Source organism: Lynx rufus, unplaced genomic scaffold, assembly GCF_022079265.1.
Source record: "Lynx rufus isolate CCGP_SWC_20201006 ecotype Redwood Valley unplaced genomic scaffold, mLynRuf1.p SCAF_21, whole genome shotgun sequence".
NCBI classification, from domain to species: Eukaryota; Metazoa; Chordata; class Mammalia; order Carnivora; family Felidae; genus Lynx; species Lynx rufus.
In genome coordinates, this window is record NW_025814836.1 from 23,305,918 (window position 1) to 23,327,865 (window position 21,948).

General features: G+C 50.2%; 1 protein-coding gene across 5 annotated transcripts in view; it reads right to left on the reverse strand.

The window, feature by feature from the left end:
- Positions 1 to 9,208: 9,208 nt before the first annotated feature.
- The window catches only part of BLM (BLM RecQ like helicase), an 89,874-nt gene continuing 77,134 nt past the window's right edge, over positions 9,209 to 21,948 (reverse strand). For 3 of the 5 annotated variants that reach the window (XM_047086623.1, XM_047086627.1, XM_047086626.1), the window contains 5 exons: positions 19,029 to 19,228; positions 18,372 to 18,564; positions 15,304 to 15,426; positions 12,801 to 13,002; positions 9,209 to 9,763 (listed from right to left, as the gene is read on the reverse strand). In XM_047086623.1, coding sequence (XP_046942579.1) covers positions 9,586 to 9,763; positions 12,801 to 13,002; positions 15,304 to 15,426; positions 18,372 to 18,564; positions 19,029 to 19,228 — 896 coding nt within the window. In that variant the 3' untranslated portion in view covers positions 9,209 to 9,585. Of the gene's footprint in view, positions 9,764 to 12,800; positions 13,067 to 15,303; positions 15,427 to 18,371; positions 18,565 to 19,028; positions 19,229 to 21,948 lie in introns of those variants that run through there. The other 2 variants (XM_047086624.1, XM_047086625.1) reach the window with 2 other exon arrangements.

Genomic DNA, 21,948 nt, shown 5'->3' on the forward strand with positions numbered 1-21,948 from the left:
TGACTCTCTAGGAAGGAGAGGCTGGGCCGAGCTGCTCCCATCTCTGCCCCGGGGCCTTGATCCCTGTGTGTCCCGAGGAGTGGCTATCCTGTCCAGGCAAGGAGGGTGGAGGGCAGGGTGCTGGCAAGGACTTCAGCCTCTCTGAAGCGGGTCTCTTAACCAATCAGGGGTGCTGGCCCCTTTGACAACCTGATGAAAGTTGTGGCCTCTTTCCCAGAAATCTGCACCGACTTACAAACGTAAACCTGACCATTTGGGAGGGGCGCCTGGGTGGCTCAGTTGGTGAAATGACCAACTCTTTGTTTTGGCTCAGGTCATGATCTCACAGTTCGTGAGTTCAAGTCCCAAGTCGGGCTCTGTGCTGATAGTGCGGAGCCTGTTGGGATTCTCTCTCCCTCGCTCTCTGCCCCTGCCCCACTTGCATGTGCCTGCACACTCTCTCTTTCTCTAAATAAATACATACGTACATACATACATAAATGAATATTTAAAACAAAACAAAACAAAGCCCTCATAATTTAGGAGATTATACACCCTCTGCCCTCTCCTTGGGTTCTCCAGGGGTTCCTGGTCTGGATTAAGGCCTCCTATGTTACGGGGTGCTGTCTGCCAATCTCCAGGACCCCAGAGTCTGGATGCTTCTGATGGCTGGATAGCTGGGTGAGGCCATACTTCAAGGAGGCAGCTTGGTTTGAAGGAACGATTTTATGAAAGGATCAGGTTGAAAATGGCCGAGCCCACTGAGTGAGAATGATGTCTGGATTATTCTGCAGTCAACTTTGGCACAAATATACACCACAGACGACAAATACACAGAGCGGGTCTACGCCGGGTGACGACGCCCATGTTCAGTGGGTGCCAGGCACCGTGCTGCGGGTGGCTCATGCATTATCTTGTGAAGTCCTTCTCACGCTCAGTCCCACAGGGTTATGCTATTAGGAGCTCTCTGAGGCGAAGGAAAGCTAAGTAAATGACTCAAGGTCACACAGTAAGTTGACCTGACTGGCCTCTGACCTCAAGTACTCCGGCCCAGCAGCCGTTTGACAGTCTTCCTTCCCACGGGCTGGCGAGACTCACCACCAGGGGAGGCCGGGCCCCATTCTGTTCTGAGCCTATTCTGTTTCCAGCTCGGCTGGGTCCTGTTGGGTTTGGGCAGGGAGCAGGCTTCAAGTCAACACCGAAATGGTGCTTTTCTGGAAGGCCTCTGTAACACACTGGTGCCCCAGCTCCCTTGTCTGAGTCCCCAGTGGACCGTATCATGAAGTGGCATTTGCCTGGCCTGGCCGGGAGACAGAACTCCACTCTCAGGCAATTTTGGGTGGTAACGTGATTCCATTTGACCCCACAGGCTGGCCTGGCAAGGCCTGGGAAATGTCAGCTCACACTTGTTTCCACAATTTCTAAGGGGGTTTCCTTTGCCCTCAGTATACCCTGCAAAGTGCCTACAGGGAATGGCCGTCCTGCTTCCTTGCTGCCGAGTCACTCTTTAGGGTGTCCCTCGGTGCCAGAAGGGGCTGTAGAGCCTTGGCTCCTGTGACACCAGACCCCTGTCTACAAAGGGCTCCCATCAAACAAGGCTGTTCCACTGTCACCTTTTTAAAAAAAATTTTTTTTTTAATTAAAAGAATTTTTTTTTTAACGTTTATTTATTTTTGAGACAGAGAGAGACAGAGCATGAACGGGGGGAGGGGCAGAGAGAGAGGGAGACACAGAATCAGAAACAGGCTCCAGGCTCTGAGCCATCAGCCCAGAGCCTGACACAGGGCTCCAACTCACGGACCGCGAGATCGTGACCTGGCTGAAGTCGGACGCTTAACCAACTGCGCCACCCAGGCGCCCCTTTAAAAAAATTTTTTTAATGTTTATTTATTTTTGAGAGAGAGAGACAGAGCATGAGTGGGGGAGGAGCAGAGAGAGAGGAAGACACAGAACCCGAAGCAGGCTATAGGCTCTGAGCTGTCAGCACAGAGCCTGACACGGGGCTCGAACTCACAAACTGTGAGATCATGACTTGAGCCAAAGTTGGCCACTCTACTGACGGAGCCACCCAGGCACCCCTCCAATGCCACCTTCTTAAACACGCTCCAGACGGTTCTGACCCACCCAACAGGCACGTCCAACAACATGGATGGAGGTAGCCTAGCCATCATGGGAAACCAAGAGAGAAAGAGAGGAGAATGCCTTGCCCAAGGCCCAGAGCTAAAATTCCCAGCAGCTGAGGTCTGTATCCACCCTGAGGGCTGACCTCAGGGCACCGTCTCCTCTACCTGAGGCCAGTGGTTCTCAAAATGTGGGCCGGGGGTGACTGGCAACATTGGCCTTACGGTGGGGAGCTTGAAAGGACTGCAGACCCTCGGACCCCAGATCTTCTGAATGAGAAACAGATTTAACTGGCCCTCCAATGATGCTGGAGCTGTTGAGAACCACTGGCCTAAGCCTCTGCCTTCTCAGCTGGAAGGTGGAGCCCGACACCAGTAGGAATGACTGAAATTTGAATTCCAACCCCTCTATGCATCTTGGTCGTTCCCTGAAGCCTGCCCCACACGTGAGTGACACCAGATACACAGGGGGCTAGAAACAGACACTGGTGATCGTACAAATCTAAGCACATGGTGAATGATGCATCGCCAAATCAATAAATGGGGAAATCGGCTAGCTCTTTGAGAATAACACACTAACAACCAAAAACGTCAGTAAACACACAAAAGGGAACCTAAGTGAAAACCAAAGCCAGCTTCCACTTGTCTTAGTGAATCCAGAAGTGGTGAGGGAAGAAGCCTTTAGGGACTGGTCTGCCACCGTGCTCCACAGGCCCGGAACTGCCAACTGGACTGTGGGAGTCTAAGGTTCAGCAAGCCCTAGGCCCCTGTCCCCACTCTCCTACCCCATCCTCCCATGAAGAGGGCAGTCTAGGCAGGTGACTTTACAGTGGCCCTCTTCATCCATCCATCTATCTCCCCATAACCCATCCATCCGTCTACTCATCATCTAACCATCCATCCATCCACCCACCTATCTACCCATCACCCATCCATCTATCCATCTACCTATTACCCATTCATTTATCCACCCATGACCCATCCATCCATCCATCCATCCACCTCCTGTCCAACAAATGTTATTAGGCAACTGCTGTGTGCCAGGTCCTCTGGCCAAAACCCCTGTCTGGGGCCAAGTACAAAGCTAAGCTAAGGACTATGTTGAAAGTGATGGGGACTTGTGTGGCGGGGGTCCTTGCAGGCTGACAAGGGCCCCCTCCCCCATCCCCTGTGCAGCACCTGCTCCTTGAGTGGGAGTTCCTGCTGTGGTCCTTGAGGTCACCTAAGCAGGTGACCCAGCCCTGGGCACTTGTCCCCTTGAAGTCAGGTGGCAAAGTGTCACTTTCTGCTTAGGAGTGGGTTCCTGGGGGGGGCTCTTTGGCCCTGTCACCCTTCCCAGAAGGTGAGGAAGAGAGCAGAGGAGGGGGTACAGGGGACCCACGTGGGGCTGCAAGAGCCTGGGACCCGTGACCTGGAGGCTAGGTAGCCACTCCAGCCTCCAACCCATGCAAGTCCCACGCCACTGGCGCGAGCAGGCCTGGCTTGGCCCTGGGAGGGGGTGGCTGCCCACGGCCCCAGAGCCTGTTCTTAATCCATGGGGGGTCCTCCCTCATAGCCTTTCTGGAGCAAAGCTGAACCCCACGGTGGCTGAGCGGCTGTCTCCTTGCTTTATGTGATTATAAAAATGATACAGAGCTTGTTGTAAAAGTCAATCAAGTCAGAAAAGTAAAAATCACCTCAATCTGGCCACTTTTACTATTTGATGAACAACTTTTTACACACACGCACCCCTCTTTAGCCTGTGCTGCTCTGTAGCCTGCTTTCAAGGAAAAAAGAGCTATTGTTTCCAAGGCGAGGACTTCTGAGCCCCCTGCGCTGGTGTGGCCCTGTGGCCCCAGGCTGGGCAGTGTGACGGGAGGGACTCCCCGTGAGGCGATGGCCCCATCTGTTCCCCAACAACCACTGTGGGTGACTCTCCAGGCCAATGCCCAGGGCATTCACCACATGCTCTTCGATAAAACATAAATTAGCACAGAGCTGCATTTCTTCCTGTGGGGGGGGGTGTGGCCTTTGAAGGATTACTTGCCAAGCTTGGGGGAGGCAGCGTGGGAGAGAGAACGTGCACACGCACACCCCACACATGGTGGGAGATCTGGAGCCCAGGGGGCTGAGGTGGGGCCTGCTCCAGGGGCCCCCAGTTGGCCCTTCGGGCAACAGAGTGACCTCCAGCCTGGAGGCGGTAGGTACTGTTGATATCACCGTACAGACGTGCCATCTCGCCGGGATGTCATCAGAGCACGTCGGCAACCCCTCTCCCTGCCCATTTCCCCTGCTTGGCCAGTGGGATCGCTCCTGTGACCTGTGACCCTGGAAGCTGCCATAGTCTCTCCCTGGAGCCAGAGCCTTACTGTGCGTCTGCTGGCGTCCAGCTCACCTGCTCCGGGCTCTCCTGACCCTGTGGTCAGCTCAGATCCTAGCCCTCCCCTTGTGCCTTCCCTGGGCACAAGGCCACGCCCCTCGGTGGCAACCATCCCTCAGCCTGTCCTGAGCCTGGGCAGGTCCCCTGTCAGGTTACACTCTGTCACACCTCCAAGCTCTTTCGCCAGGGGCCTCCTTCTCCTGTTCTGAATTCCTACTCCTTTTTCAGGGCTTGAGCCTCACTTCTTGTGTCCCCTGGACTGGACTAGGCCTCACCTGGGGGGGCTCCCCCAGCTGCCCCAATACTGCTTCTGTTCTCCTCCTCCTGGGCTGTGAGAGCATCTGTCCCTCACTGACTGAACCCTGCTGAGGGCCGGGGCCACGCTTGAGTCTCTGTGTTCCCGCCAGCAGGTGTTTGTGGAGTATCTGACCACAGGGGTGCCCACCACCACCTTAGGACGCAGGGACCAGGTAGGCGGTCCCTTTCTTTCTTGTGTAGGTGAGAAACTGAGGCTCAGAGAAGCCATGGGGCTTGCAAAGGTCACTCACCTAGCGTGGAAGGAGCAGGGCTGCTCAGCTGGGCGCGGAGAAGCCGGCGGTGACAGATGGACCACAGTCCCCGTTCTTGTCTTGCACACGTGCAGACAGTGAGGCTCGCGTGGGCGACTTCTCTCTGGCACTAACTGTCAAACCACAGCTGCCGCAGACACTCACGCTTCTGACTTGAGGTTAGCTGGGTTACAGCCTACCGAGGGTCACGAGAGGCTCCGGGTCCCTCGCTGGGGAGGCCCCAAGGTGCTGGGACCGGGCAGGGCTCCAGCCAGAGGCCTCGGGTCCTCAGACACACTTCCTTCCTGGCTGGGATTCAGTCTGAGGCAGGCTCTTTGGACCCTTCCTAAATCAGCGAAGGTCTGCTGGGTCAGGGTTCGCAGCTACCCCCCTACCTTCTACTTTGGGGTTCACTGCTCTGGGTTCTGCCCAATGGAGGGAGTTTTCCCGTGGGAGGCAGGGACCTGCGTGCACCACTCTGACCCAGAGCTGGGCAAAAGGCCAGGGCCTGACCTTTGTGGGGCCTCAAGGCTCCTGGCAGTGACTGAGGACATGGGGCCAGGACAGGCTGACGCTTGCAGCCTGTGCGTGTGCCAGGCTCTGTGTGGGACCCAAAGGGGCAGAGGCCCACTGGGGTGAACTCCAGCATCCTGAGTAGGTCTAGGTCTTCTGAGTCACCAATGGTCACTGACAGCCACCGAACCCTCTGTGGGATGGTGGAACCACGCAGTCAGGCTGTGAGGACACCAAAGGCCCAGCCTCAGGCCCTCATCCCTGCCTGGGGGATGCTTCCCCTTCCCAGCATTTTGTGGATTCAAGTTTGGACTTCTGTCTACCCCCTTATCCCGTCCTCTGTCCTCCCCCAACAACCAGGAGGACAGGGGCCCAGAAGCCACCCCAACCACTGTGGGGTTTGGTTCCCTCGCCTTTCTTTCCAGCCAGCAGGAAGCATGGGCCTGGCTGAGGAAGGCCAGTGGGGGGGGGGGGCAGGCGGAAAGAACAGGACAATGAGTGCGCAGCTGCAGACGTCGAGGCCTTGCCTCACCGCGAGAGGGCTGAGCCCGCGGACTGAAGCGCCGAGCGGGGTCTGGTCAGGGCTGGGTTCCCCTGAGCGCGTCCCAACAGCTGGCTTGTTCCGACTGTCTGGGAGGCCATGTGGGGGCCGTGGCAGCTGCACTGAGGGAGAAGTGGCTGCCGGAGCCTCTTGGGGACTCCACCCTATGCTCACAAGGGGCCCAGAGGCCACTGTCTCTTGCCCAGATGCCTCTGCCAGGGTGGGAGCCCGAGGTTGGATGAGACCCGTCCGTGGCTGCTGCCCGCTTTGGCAGCTGCTCAGAGGAGAGACACGGGGTAGGTGGGCCTCGGGGGCTCGGAGCACCTCCAAGTCACAGGAGACGCCGTTTCTTTGGAAGAGCCAGGGGGCCTGGAGCACGGCCTCTGCTTCCTCTTCTCGCTTCTGGAGAAAAACCGCAGGTCAGCTGTGCTCCATGCCCGCAGGCTCCCCCAGGGGCCTGGTGTCTTAGCAGGTGGTGGCAGGTGGCCCTCGGGGCTTTGGATGGAAAATCGGGGTTGGGAGAGGAGGCTGGGTTGTCCAGGGAAAAGAGCACAGACCTGGATTCCTTACGGTTTATGGTCTAAACTGGAGCACTTTCCAGAATGAAAGTGAGCGGTCTTAATTACACCAGGACAGCAAATGTAAACTGGGACTCTTCAGGGCAAACCAGGGTGCATGTTACCCTACTTATCGGCCACTTCCTAGCTGTGTGGATTCGGGCAATTATATAACCTCTCTGAATTCTGGTTTCTGCATACAAAAAGCTCTAATATCATGTGCTTGCCTCTCAGGGCTGTCGGAGGGATTAAAGGAAAGAATTAAATTACGTGAAGATTCCTGGAACAGCCTTTGGCACAGAGTGGGCTTTGCTGGTCTGTTCTCCTCCTGTGAAGAAGTGGGGTTCCCGTCCTTAAAAGTAAGCAAGGACCTGTCAGCTCTTCGGGGTCCTCATGGCGGGAGAGCCTAGCGAGGGTGTGTATACAGCTGGAGTCGGATTCCAATCCTTGTGTCCTCCAGAGGGCTGACGGCGGCAGGTGGTAGAGCCCCAGACTCCGGCCCTGCCCTCACAACTTCCTGTATCTGAGCAGGGTGGGACTCTGGCGGACTTGTCCCCTACCTTCCTTCCAGGCCGTGGTGGCTTCTGTGCACGTGGAAGCCCCACCAGGGCCCAGCAGCTTTGCGGACAGCGGCTCTTTGGCCGCCAGGAGCACAAAAAAGCCTGTGTGCTCCTGTCGTCCTGAGATTGCCCCCGTGTGGAAGCAGCCGCCTTCCCCGCAGGGGATCCGGGAAGGCTGGAGGCAGAAAAGGAGGACGCTGCTTGCATTTTCTGTGCCCGTTCCTGGGGCCGGAGTTAGCGAAGGAGCCTGTTCCAACCCAGAATTTTTAAAGGGCTGGGTGCAGGGTGCCGCTCTGCCATAGGACCCTGGGCTGGTCACACGTCTCCAGGCCTCAGGTTCCTGCTGGGAGGCGGGGGTCAGGGTCGGCTCTGGCCGCCTCAGCTCCCCGCTCCTGCGGCTGTGTCCATCGCTCTGGGAACCTCCGGAGATAGGGGCGCTCCCTCAGACACCTCGGTCTCCTGTGTCTGTCTGGGCAGAAGCAGCCTCAGCGAAGGAACGAATGCGTGAGGTCGGAACCAGGAAGTGAGCCGCCGTTTGTGGCGTCGGCGCTGTGCTGAGGCCGCCCCCCACTCCCCAAAGCCGAAGCTGCTACAGGTGGAAGGGTGTGACCCGCCAGAGGCCCTCGTGCGTCGCCCACACTCCAAGGTGGCCTTATGCGGGGAACACGGTCCCAGCAGCCTCAGCCACTGGCTCCTTTGTCCTCGGTTTCCTTTCTTCACCCCGAGAAGGTTCTGCTGGCTACTGGAGTCAGTGCTTGCTGGAAAGACGGTTTCTCTGAAAATGTCAGCTCCGGGGAGGTCTTGAGAATAGGGTACGGCCCTCAGCAGACTCCTGCCTGGCCAGTCTCCTCCATGAAACGTGCAGCCAGAGCCTCAGGTGGCAGTCAAGGAAACAGGAAGTAGGTGTGCAGCCCAGGGTTGCCTCTCAGGGTGGGTGCAGAGTCCACCTCCGTGCTGAGCCAGCAGGTGGAGGCCACATGGCTACCAGCCAGCTCCGACTTCAAAACCTTCGTCCCAGGCAAGAAGGCCTCCTCACCCCCAACCCTCCGGAGATCAAGGAGAGAAACTGGGACACCAAACAGGTCACCAAGGTTACTTACAGCTAAGAAACAAGAGGTTTCCAAAAATGAGGTACTAAAGCTCCAAAGAGGAGCTAAAATCCCACTTTAAGACTTGCTGACCAGGAGCACCTGGGTGGCTCAGTTGGTTTAAGCGTCCCGACTTCTGCTCAGGTCATGATCTCGCCGTCTGTGGGTTTGAGCCCCACGTTGGGCTCTGTGCTGACAGCTCAGAGCTTGGAGCCTGCTTCGGATTCTGGGTCTCAAAATAAAACAAAAATAAACATTAAAAAAAAAAAAACAAACCAACTTTCTGACCATTCAGCCTATCAATGGAAGGTCTTGAAAAGTCAAGTCTCCCTACTATTAAACATAAACAGCTCCTATATTCTTACCAAGAGAATGTTTGACCATTCTCAACAATCCCAAAAAACCACTTTTTGTGCCAGGGGAAAAAAAAAAGGCGATTCTCTTTGTTTTTTGGTACAAAGAGGTGATTTTATTAAAGCACAGGGACAGGACCTACAGGCAGAAAAGAGCTGCCAAAAAATGACCATTCTCTTGTTGACCCCAGATTTGGGGATCTTCTCCACTGTTGGCAATGTAACTTACATGTTTTGAAATTTTATTTATTTACTTTCATTGGAAGGGATGGGCAGAGGGAGAGAATCTCAAGCAGGCTCCACGTTCAGCGCAGACCCCGATGTGGGGCTCGAGCCCAAGACCTGGGATCATGACCTGAGCCGAAATCAAGAGCTGGGGTGCTCAACCGAGCCACACGGGTGCCCCAGTTTTAATTTGTATTTTTAACTGGGGAGATTAGGTGTTTTCCCCATATTTGTGGGCTACTGTATTTCCTCTGGGAACAGTCTACTCACATCCTTTGTTCATTTTTTTCTACCGACTCTTTTTTTCTTCTTAATGATTTATAGGCACTCTGTATTATTGACATTGTCATATATTTTTTTTCCTATTTTCTCTGTCATTTGTCTTTTAATTTTGTTTATGTCTCCTTCTGCAGTTTCACACTTTCACAGTGTCCCACGCGTGTCTCTTCCTGCGGCCTCAGTTTTTCATGTCGTGCTCAGAATCTCTCTGAGATGATTCAGCTGCTGCTTCAGACGTTCTGAGAAACAGCGGCCACAAGGCTTGCCGTGGCGGCAAATCATGCTTATTCAAAAGAAAACGTTTATTTTAAAAATAAGAACTGTCACCCCAAGCATTTATTTAAATATTAATAGTTACGGGTAAAAATTACAAATGGTACAACAAAACTAACAGCTTTATGTTCACAGATGGTGAGACGCTGACAAACGAGAAAGGAGATCTATGTACATGGAGATTTGGTTGTTATGAAAATGCATACGAAGGCTTAAGAAACGGTCTATTTATAGGCTTTGGTGGAGCCATAATCCCCAATTTTCTACTGGCTCCTGGTGCTGCTTGGGGACCAGGCAAAGGCGAACGGGGTCCAAATATGTTGGAGGATTTACTTTTAGCAGATATCCTTCTGCACGTGGTGGAGCCCCTAAAATGTGACAAAGAAAAGAAAACGAAAATGTTAAATAAAACCAAAAGCGAACAGTCTTCTTGCTCTTAACCTGTGCGGACCTATATAATCAGTCCATGATTTTCCTTGGTCTTCCGTGTCTGTGCATTTGCTGCCCGCAGGGGCCCCTGTAAGGAAGTTTCTGTTACAGTTCGAGGAATGAAGGATTACTGCCCTTCACACACTTTTGCCTTGAATTTGTCTTAGACGTTTCTTAATTCTGTGACTTGAGATGGACAGACCTCCTGTGCCTGCCCCCACCCACCCCTTTCACCGCTGATCGTCAGACCTTCCCTCTGGACGACACGGCCCAGATCCATATTCCTTAATCTATTCTGACCAAGTGAAGGAAGCGAGAATACTTCGGCTTAAGGTCCCAAATGCCCGGACAACAGACACTCTGGAATGACTGTGACTGCCCAGAAAGGTAGCTGCGTGGGCGAGTGCCTGCCTGCAGGGCTGTGACCAGAGCACAGAGGGGCCTCCTCCCGGCCGGACCCGCAAGGGGGAGGCTGCAGATGTGGCTCCCCGGGGAGGCGCTTGGGTCTGCGTGCGTGTCAGGGCCACGTCACCGTCACCGGCAGCCGGCTCTCTAGCCCACTCTCACCTCCTGCTTGCTGCCTTTCGAACCAGGCAGGAGCCCTGCCCCAGCTGATTACAGAGTCCTTCCCGCACCTCACTTCCCTCACTGACCCGAAGATACCAGCTTTTCTTTTTCTCCCCACAAAGAAACCAAAGGAAAGGGTCAGGGAGCCAGCATTCTACTAGGATAACAGCAGAAGCCTCTCCCTGTGCGGGCATTTTCCATGGCTTGTAACCACGCTGAATCCATGCCCAGAGGTAATTCCATGGCATCGGGGTATCCAAGTGGCCTCCTATCTCTGAATTTGGGGGCCAGGGTCTAAGGACATTCTGGTAGGGCTGGGTGAAGAGTGGTTTTTCCACATTTTTAAACTCTTGCTGGAGGGCAGTTTTACTGCAGAACTGGCAAAGATCTGCTCCACCAGCAGAGAAGCAGCCTTAAATTTCCCTACGCTGATTTCCTGCTGAGAAATTAAGCCCTGAGCGAAAACCTGCTGTTTATGTTGATTTACAGAATGAATCTGCCAACAGCAGTTTCCATTTCACCCGGGCCATCCATTTTACTCCCACTCAGAGGGCCCGGAACACAACCGGTTCATTGTGTGTTATTCTGGAGATGTAAAACTCTGAGGGCGGGGTGGGGACTTAAGGTCTCTGGCAAAGAGCCACTTGTATTCTGTTGCTGCACAGACTCCCAGCCAGGTGAGCAGACTGGAGACTGGGAAACCATCACAGCAGTTTAGTGCAAACGAGGAGAATGAAGCACACGTTCGAGGCTGCTACAAGGGAGGAAAAAAAAAAAAAAGTTACAAAACTCCGTGGTCTTGGCCAGTAGGGATTAGAAAAGACTCCCATTGTAAACACGCAGGCTAATTAACAACCAGCATCAAAATTGGTACTGGCTTTTGGGTAAGTGTCAGTTTTACGGCTTCTTCTTAGATTAGCTCTAACCCACAGGGCAAAGTGCTTCACTCTTATAAACAGAAGTCGGGAAAACTGGAAAGGGAGCCAAGGGCAACGAACACTGAAATATGGGGTGCTCTGTCCGAACAAGTAAGAATGGTCAGATCATAATCATGTGTGAGGGATCTCCGTGGGCGACGTGCAGAAATGAGGGTGCTCGGGGCAGGCGTGGGCCAGCCAGAGTCCAGTCCTACCTGGGACCTGGAGCCCCGGGGCTGGGGAGAGGCTCACGCAAGCCTCCCCCTTGTCATAAACCCCAGGGGTCTAGACCAGATGCCTTTTACATTCTCCTTCTACTCCATGAGCTCCTGAGGAAATGGCTATTTCCCCAAACGGAGGAGTAAATGAGGAAAGTACGAAAATGTCCCCACCAAAGAACATCTGCTGGTCACTTGCGCACTAAAAGCCACAAAATTAAAGTAACATTTACTAATGTCTTTAACTTCTGTACCCTGGCAGAAGGATTAGCATGTACAAGATGCTTGTTTATGGACTTAACAGGAAAATGACAATTTGGTAACATTTGCCTTCCTTCTTCTTCCCCCAGCCCAGTTTTGTTTTTTATTACCCAGAAGGAAAGGAGGTAGAAAAACTGCAAAGAAAAACACAACAGCTTGTAAAAGTTTACTGAGGACTTGTTCCCTCTTTTCTGTAAGCCCTTTGTGTTAGAATGTGCAGGTAGCTGGGGGCCGGGTTCTCCAGACTGATGGGAAGGTCACGGTCCCGCCAGACCTTACTTACCCACAAGGCAAAGGCAGAGGCTGTCAGAAGAAGGCGCTGTCAGGACCAGTGCTATTACCAAGAATAAGGACACTGCACAGATCGTCACCCAGGATCCGACTCCCTGCTGGCGTGCAGACAGCGCCCCAAAGTCACCGCATCCCAGCCCAGGGGCCAGGCAAGTGTGGGGGAGGGGAGACACAGCCCTTAGAGGCCTGGCTTACATGACCTTTGGGTTCACCTGCTGTGGCCTCTTCTCTGCTACCCTGCAAAGGTGGGGAGATTGGCTCTCCCCAGGTATAACCGAACTGGGAGCGTGGAGGACTGCCAGGTGGAGGCCCGCACGTTCTGTAGCAGTAAAAGTGGCATAGCAGGCACTGATGGTCATAAAAAACAAAACCCTTTGTTTACTCAGCCAGTATATGATTTATAATATTTTAGGTGGAAAAGTCCCTTAAGAAGAGCACTGATAAAAAAAAATCCCCCCCGCCAGGGTAACGTCAAAACGGGAGATGTTCATGCAGACTAGAAAACCGAGGCGATAATCAATTTAGCAGTAGAGATTAAAAAAAATCTGAAACAAATGTTTCTGTTTTGGCTCAAACCTTAATCATCACCCCATTAACTGGAGAGGCGACGTTTAACGACAGTCTGTTTTAATAAGAGCTTCAAAGCGAACCGGGGCCGCTCCGCTTCTGGCCGCTCCTCCCTGACCCGCCACCCCACAGACCGCAACGCAGGACGGACGTACCCTTTCGTCTTGGAGCCACCGAAACCAGTCTTCCTCCTCTTAGACCTCTGGGAGGCTGGCATCCTCTTCCTCTTTCTTTCATTTCTGGTTTTATTTGCAAAGTAGTGAGAAGATACGGGCATTTCCTCATCGGACTCCACAGGGGCATTTCTTCTGGTGCCTCTGCTGCTGCCCGGACTCACCCGGGGGGAACCGTCATCGGCTGCAAGCAGACAAGGCAGACGTTTACACGCGACGCTGTGCTGGCCCGGGTGCGCTGATGGTCCCTGTGGACACAACACAGGGGTGCGGTCTGGCGGACACCCAGCTGCTTCCCGGGTGTCCTCCTGCCACACGGGTTCAACAATTCTGCAAGAACTGAACATTTCTCTTTCATGTCACAGAGCCCCAAAGTCCTCAGTGGAAGTTTACTTTTAAAGCAAAAAGATCAGAATTCATTAAAAAAGCTTGAGATACCTTTTTTTTTTTTTTTTAAAGTAAACTCTACGCCCAATGTGGGACTTGAACTCACAACCCTGAGATCAAGGGTCACTTGCTCTACTGACTGAGCCAGCCGGGAGCCCCAGAAGTTTGTGACGCTCCTGAACTTAACTAGAGACGTCAGGTCTAGCTCATACTCTGTTGTGTATGGCCTTCGTCCCTGTGATCCTTCGGGCAGCTAATCCCGTTAAGCTCTTCGAAAAGTAGGGAGTGCTACATAAGACCAATTTACCATTTTACACGTGCTGGAAAAAGCGCCCAATGGAAGAGAAACATAACCAACTATGTTCTGCACCTCATCTTTGAACGGTTACTTAGTGAACGAGTGTCAGAAAACCCTGGGCCCCATTTATATTCTTTCAAGTCACAAACCACTTCTTTACCTTATAGTTGTAAACATTTCATATACTATGCGGGAAATGGGTCTGCATGAAAGCACCAGTTTGCAAAAAAGGTGGCTATTTCCACAAGCACTGGCATCCTAAGGCACCTAAAAAGCATAAAACCTCTCTGTAGGTCAACAGGGATCCCAGCTACATTTCCTTTCCTTTCCTTCCCCTTCCTTCCTCTTCCTCTCTCCCTTTCCCTTTCTCCTTTCCTCCCTCCCTTTCTTCCTCTTTCTTTCAGTTTTAACTAGGCCCCATGCCCAATGTGAGGCTTGACTGAATTCACGACCCTGAGGTTAAGAGTCTGAGGTTAAGAGTCACAGCCTCTACCGACTGAGCCCGCCAGGTGCCCCCCAGCTCCATTTTCTGAAGGAAGGTGTTTCCTGGCCACTCCAGCCACCCTCCTGCCTGGCAGGAAGGGCCCTAATCCCCGGGCCTCCTCATCCGTCCAACACTGGTTCACACGGGGAGGCAGCGAGGCTCTGGTAAAGCTGTCGTCCCGTCATCCTAGCTGTGGGACTTGGACATAAAAAGGCTGTGAAATGGGCGTAGTTCTGAGGATTGAATGATACAAAACAGGCAAAGCTCTTGGCACAGCGTCTGTCCCTCAGTAAGTGGGAGCGATCGTCACCACACTGTGGGCTGTTTCCACAGAGCAGCCCGTCTTATGTGGGCAAGAATCCCCTTCCAGACAAGTTACTACACTAAACAAATGTTAAGTTCCTACCAATATTCAAAGCAAGGCTCTTAATGGAATAATTACCATGCAGAGGAATTTTTTAAAAATCCCACTTTTCAGCATTTTGTTAATGGATAAAAAACGAATGAGGAGAGACAGAACTTGAAACACAGGCTCACTCATTTCTCATCCTGCTAATCTTTTCCATTAGCCATGAGAAGAACCCCCAGCCATTTGTTACAGAAACAGGAAAAACACTGAACTTGGCTTGTCTTTTGTGTCTCACTGCATGGCAATATGCTGGAAGAGGGCAGAGGAACTGGCATCTCCTATAACAAAACCTTCCTCGTGCCGATCTTCTCCTAGTTAATCCTGTCTGGTAGCTCAGTGATGAGGTTCACAAGGAGAGGGGCGACGTGACAGGCCACATCCTCGGGATCGTCTGCTAACAACAAGCTCGCTTGGGCAGATTCTTTCCAGTAACGATGAGATTATCTAGCATTCCAATTACACGTTCATTTTGCCCAAACATTTAAACTCCTGAATTTTATCTTTCCACGTGTTTGTCAGATAACGTGTGCCTTCCGCAGATAAGGAAACCAAGCACAACGAGGTTATTGTGGCCTGCCAGGGATAGCAGAGTGCGATGGTGGCAGATTTGGATTTCCTTGGGCTCTTGCCTTTAATAGAACAGGAACTCCTGGGCCCAAAGGTCCTCCTCTGGGCCCTATTCCCAGGCCCAAGGACTGGCACTCCCCGGGGGGCTCACCAGTGTCCCCTAAGAGGTGCCTGGCACATCACAAACACCGGGGGCTGCTCTGGGCACTTGAGTGTCAGTGTGACAGGGTGTAGGAGGCACTGACACAACCCAGAAACCACAAAATTCTAATTCAGTGACATGCGGTGCTTCACGTTAAAACAGGCTTTTAGAAAACACGTATTTAGCTGCATACTGCACCTGGCAATGTCCACTCCGAGTATTTCTGCAATATTGGAATCACTTCTGCGCCGTATTTTTCCAGTTTGTCTTCAGTAACGCCATCAATTTGAAGCAAAACCTCAGGATCGGAAGATAAAGATTCTGTGCATGGGCATAAAATTAGGAATTTAAATGACCACCCATGGAAAAGCCACTGAATTTGTGCTCATTCGCTCATTCAGCGCATGTCTGTCAAGTGCCAGCTAACTGCAGGGCACCAGGCACCCGGGCCAATTTTCTGAAAGGCAGTTAGTGCCAACAGAGGCGGCAGACAGGTCCAGAGGACAGGAGCCCATCATGCAATTCCAGCAGCAAAGGTGCGTGAATCTGGGCAGACGGTGGGGGACAGCACAGGACACGGGGCGGGGGAAACGGGAGGTGGGCACCTGTGCAGCGGGTCTCAGAGCTGAAGCACACTTTGCTGTCGTCCACTGTTCTCACAACAAAGACTTGTCTAGCTGCAACACTGATGCTCCCTGTTTCGGAGGACGCCCACATTTCCATTTCCGGCTCTGACTTCTCCCCTGCACTTTAGACACGCATATCCAACCCGAGGCCGTCACTGAATTCTTACTCCATCCCCAACCCAAACCCGTTCTTCCTCCAGTCCGTCCGCAGGTGGGGTGAAGCAAGTATTTGGACTGGAACAAGCAGGCCATTAAGAGTCCTCTGCAGACAGATGGCCCATCAGCCTTGTAGCTGGACAAGCCCGTCATTTTTTTTTTTTTATTTTTTTTTTTTCAACGTTTATTTTTTATTTTATTTTTGGGACAGAGAGAGAGCATGAACAGGGGAGGGGCAGAGAGAGAGGAAGACACAGAATCGGAAACAGGCTCCAGGCTCCGAGCCATCAGCCCAGAGCCCGACGCGGGGCTCGAACTCACGGACCGCGAGATCGTGACCTGGCTAAAGTCAGACGCTTAACCGACTGCGCCACCCAGGGGCCCCAAGCCCGTCATTTTAAAGATCGCTCTGGCTGCTGCATGGAAAATGAACTGTGGGGGAAAGAGTGGAACCTGGGAGCCTGGAGGGAGCCACCGCAGGGGCAGGCAAGGGCGCAGGGAGCCACAGTGTGGCGGTGCACTCGGACGGAAGAGGGGGATCCAGGGACACTGCAGAGGCTAGGTCTGCAGGATTTATAGATGCACGGGGCTAGGGAAGGGAGGAGGAGATCATTCCTACTATTCAACTTGAGCAAAGGAAAGAAAGGGCAGATCTCAAATCTGTGATTTTCACATCATTCCTATGTCGAGAGGAGAAGGGGCAGACCAGCAGGATCACGGAGGGTTAACAGAAGACGAGGTTGGACCGGCAAGCAGAAATGCAGACCCTTGAAAGAATCTGTACCTTTTCTAGAAAGATGTTGGAGTTATCGGCCGACTTTGTGGAAGATTAAAATGTGCAGAACGTTCACCTCTGGAGTTAAGGAGGCCAGGGAGGAAACTACGCTAAGAGTCTACCAACAAAATGCTGTATTCCATCAACTCTGAGACACACACTTTTCCACGCTGTGGCGTTCCTGAGGTCAAGGTGCAGCTTACAAGTGCTGACGGCCAGATGCCTACTGCCGCCTGCACACGTGAGGCCTGGTCATGGCTGTCCGGGCTGTCAGCATGTGCGCAGTTCACCTGCCCCACGAGATGTCCACCAGAGAGCACAGGACAAGTGACTGTGGATGCAGAGAAGCTCCGGGTAACGGGGAACAGATTTGCCACTAATAAAACAAGTATCTGTCTTTGAGGAAATGGCCACGATTCTGTACCTTCTTGCAAGCAACAGCCAAGCGCTTCGCGTGCCCTACAGAAGGGCCCCCAGAGCAGACAGAGCACGGTCACATTCGTGCTTCTGAGATGTGCCTCCGCCCGCTGATGCTCTCTGGCATCATCAGGGAAACGCCACCATCAAATCAGCGTGGGTGACACGGGTTTTGATTAAAATACTGGTGAAAAGAGTGGACCATGCTAAAAAAGACCGCGTCACTAACATTCTCAATGACACGAGGGCAAACGAAAGACATGGACGACAGAGTCAGAAACTGATTCCGAAGAGTCAGGCTTTGAATATGAACTTTTACAAGTACCGAAATCAACTTGCTTTGATTCTATGCATTTTTCATATATGCAGAGAATTGTATAATGATAAAAATCTATATGTAAATAAGTAAAAAACAATTCTTTCAATAAAAGCACCGTGTCACCACTTAATTAGCACATTTTTTTCTTCCTTAATTGTCTATAAAATAGCAGTGTCTTAACATAGACAGTGGCTCAGAGTTGATGAAATGCTGTCATGACCTACAGTGGCAGGAACAGGAATGGAAATGAGAGAAGGTGTTGATCATGGGATTTTATGAAGGAAGTGTCCAGAAGGTAATGTACACTCATCAGTCAACTATGTGGACGCCTAATTTTACAGGAGCAATCCTATTAGGATCTGAAGCTATGGAAATAACTCAGGTCAGCACGTTTTTTTCAACTAAAGACCAGCAGTGTGCTAGGGCCAGGTTCAAAGAAGCATAAAACATAATGTCTTTTCATAAGGAACTTAGCTCCTCATGGCAAAGGCATTTGTACATAACATGGCCAAACATCATAAAGTGGGCAGATAATGGACACACAATCAACGAGTGACAGCTGGTGGTAGAGATTATAAATATCCACATCCTAACGTCTGGCATTAGAGGAAAAAGTATAAAATTAAAATTATACTGTATGTCTGAATAACAAAGTATTATATGTACCTTAAAGGCTGTATTTCATCTTATATTTGTTTTTCTGAGCTTTCAATTTATTTATTTATTTATTTATTTATTTATTTATTTATTTATTTATTTACCCTTAGTCTGATCTCTATTATTTAGAGTCTCTCTCTTTTTTTCAATATGTGAAATTTATTATCAAATTGGTTTCCATACCTGAGCTTTCAATTTAGAGATTAAATAATGAAAATAAACGGAGCTATATCAGTGTACTTAAAAAGTTCCATAGCAGGATTAACTTTTGGCTTATTAATTTACGCCACATAACAGAAGACTCACACATACCCACCTGCAAGCTTCTTGAGAGTGACAGTATTAAAAATATTAAAGTAATGGACGCCAAAAACTTTTCCCAGAGATTTGCAGACTTCCGTCAGTTCTCCAAGACATTTCTTAACTATCTCTTCCCTCTGAGACACCTTTGCCACCAAAGCTTTCTGCTTCTTCACACTGCTGGAGTTTTCCGTTTCCATAAAGTCTACCTTTGTGAGAAGGAAAGTGATCATAGGAGTGGGGACACGTGCGCTTGTATCCAAATATAGGCTTCGTTTAATCCTTAACTGCATTTTTTGGCTTTTGGTTTTTTGTATTTTGGTTATGCCAAGTAGATACTGGAGGCCCCTTGGGAACAGGGGCTGAGCACTTCTCCTCTGTCCATCTCCAGTACCTAGCACAGAACGGCTTCTTAGTAAATGTTTACCTAACGAATACAGGATGATTCAGAGATCGGACAACCCATCGAATTCACTTTGACAGGTACTACATTACTTGGGTTCAATTTTAAGATCTCTTTCCAAGTTAAGAGGAACAGAATACGTTCACATAGGACAGCATATAGAAATTTAGTATCCATAGCTTTGGAAAAGATCTTTTAATTTGCGGCAATATATTTTCTGCCCACTCACTGTAAGGTAATAAAGTAAAATAAACATTTAAAATACCATACCTTTAAATGCCCATTTAGTACAGTTTCGGCTTTATTTCCTGGCACTATATAGGCAATTGGTTGGTCATTGGCATTGATATATAAGTCTTCATCCAAAATCTTGTCAAGTATCAACTTTTTAAAAAGTCTTTCGGCATTGTGTCGTGAATAAGTAGATCCCTTTCCAAATATCCCCGACTGAATTTTTGCACTCTTACTCCCTGGTAAGGAAGGCCCGAGAAGTTAGATTAGTAAATATAGGTACGTCAGAAGCCTCCAGTAGGAGAGGCTGAAAAAGTCATTTATGTGACACTCTGGATAAATGAGGTAGGTAATCTCTTCCACAGGAAAACCCATGGCACAAAGAGACACCCGTTTCCATAAAATGGGAATATTTGAGTAGAACTCTAAAATTTCAATGGTTGTATGTACTTTTCCTCATCTTTTTATGATCTGCATTGGCCAAAACCAGCAGCAAAATAAAGCTTATTGTTTTAGGCTGTGGCATTTATAGCTTATAACATTACATTAGAGCAAAGAAATCAGAGAGAGTTTATATAAACTTTAAGCACTTTGTATCACTGTGCTACATCAGGATAACTGTGCATTACTGATCCAGTTACAAAAAAATGTGGACAATCATTTTTATAAACACTATCTCTGGTCCTGTCCTGAAAGCACTTCTCACTTACAATCCCAGTATTTAAGTCTCTATTTTTTGTGACCCTCACAGAGGAAGCCTTCCCAAACTGTAAAACAAAAGCACAGCAGGGCACGAGACTACACCCTTCCCTCCTCCTCCTTCTGGCTGAGAGCACCGCACTGGGCTGGGTCCTGGGTTTCGAATCCAATCTGCTGTAATTATTAATGTCTTCATTGTAAACACAACTTTATTATAACAATCTACTTAAGAAGTCTTGTGACACTGATTATAACCAGAATTAACAGTTACTTTGCAAAGCTTTAGCTCTACTTTAAGAGTTTCAAATAATTACATTGTAAATGTCAGATGGCTTCTGGTCATATATACTCAATGATTCAAGTTTTTCTTTCTTCAGGTGATTTTGTATCCCTGAAATGTCGCACTGCAGATCAGACCACCGCTCTGGTATCGGTGGGCTGGGTGACATGGGCCAGCCCTAGTGCTGGGGATAGCTAAGAAGCAGGAAAAATAAGTAAGCTTTGAAAGGGGGGAAGGGAGGAAAGCACCTGGCTCAGTTGGAAAAGCATGTGACTCTTGATCTCAGGGTTGTGAGTTTGAGCCCCACACCAGGTGTAGAGGTTATTAAAAAAATAAATAAATTTAAAGAAAAAAAAAAGAAAGCAAAGTGAAACACAACTTTCTTAATAACATGTAAGAGCTAATGAGAAATTGAGTATGTCAGAAAAATGTTTGATTTAGTAATCTAGGAATTTACATGGAAGGTGCAGAGATATAGCTGAAGCTGTATTTAAAACACCATTTACTGCATCCTTAAGTACAACAGAAAAAGATGTCCTTAAATAAGACTACTTGAAAAAATACATTTTATCAATATGACAACATATATATTACTAAAAACTACTTTAAAAGAAAAATTAAGAAATGCTTATATATCTGATACAGAAGTGACATAAATTACATGTACAGTATGATAAGTAAGTGGTTGTACACAAACATGTTAAAATATTAGCAGTTTGGGGGCACCTGGGTGGCTCAGTCGTTTAAGCATCTGACTTTGGCTCAGGACATGATCTTGTGGGTCTGTCAGTTCGAGCCCCGAGACAGGTTCTGTGCTGACAGCTCAGAGCCCTGAGCCTGCTTCAGGTTCTGTCTCCCTCTCTCTGCCCCTCCCCGGCTTGCACTGTTTCTGTCTCTCTCAAAAATAAATAAACATTAAAAAAATCAATTATTTTATCTGCAACTCCTTGTTCTTCCTGACCCACCGAAAGAGGCCCAAACTAGAAGGCAAGAATCCACAAAGGGAAGATCAGCTTGAAAAGCAGCTTTGGTCCTGAGGAACAAGCACGTTCAGAAGGAACAAATGAGGAAATGAGAAAACCACCTTCCTATAGGCTAGTAATGTCTTCCGGTCTTCCTTCCTCCCTTCCTTCCTCCCTCTCTCCCTCCCTTCCTTCCTTCCTCCCTCCCTCCCTCCCTTTCCTCCCTCCCTCCCTCCCTCCCTTTCCTCCCTCCCTCCCTCCCTTCCTTCTTTCCTTCCTTCCTTTCCTTCCTCCCTCCCTTTCTGGCATGTGTGCACACTCGTGAGTCAGTGAGGGGCAGAGGGAGAGGGAGGGAGAGAATCCCAAGCAGGCTCCCTGCTGTCAGCAGCACAGAGCCCGAGGTGGGGCCCGATTCCACAAACTGCAAGATCGTGACCTGAGCCGAGATGGAGCTGGACGCTAAACTCGCTGAGCCACCCAGGCGCCCCTCAGCTATTAATGCTTTAAAAAATAAATACACCTGTTAATTGCTTTATCTGGTTTTTGAATTAAAGTAAGGCACACATGTGGGAAAAATAAAGTATAGTACAGAAAGGTTTAGAATGAAGACCAGCATTCCTCTGTCCCTCCCTCTTCTCTTCTGGAAGGCAATCATGTTTTGTGTTGTTCTTTTTTTTCTTTCCTTTTCCTCTCCTCTCCTCTCCTCCCCTCCCCTCCCCTCCCCTCCCTCCCTCCCTCTCTCTCTCTTTCTAGTAATCTCTACCCCCAGTGTGGGGCTTGAACTCACAACCCCGATTTGGAGCTCTTTGGACTGAGCCACCCAGGCGCCCCAGGCAGTCATGTTTTTTTTTTTTTTTTTTTAATTTTTTTTTCAACGTTTATTTATTTTTGGGACAGAGAGAGACAGAGCATGAACGGGGAAGGGGCAGAGAGAGAGGGAGACACAGAATCAGAAACAGGCTCCAGGCTCTGAGCCATCAGCCCAGAGCCCGACGCGGGGCTCGAACTCACGGACCGC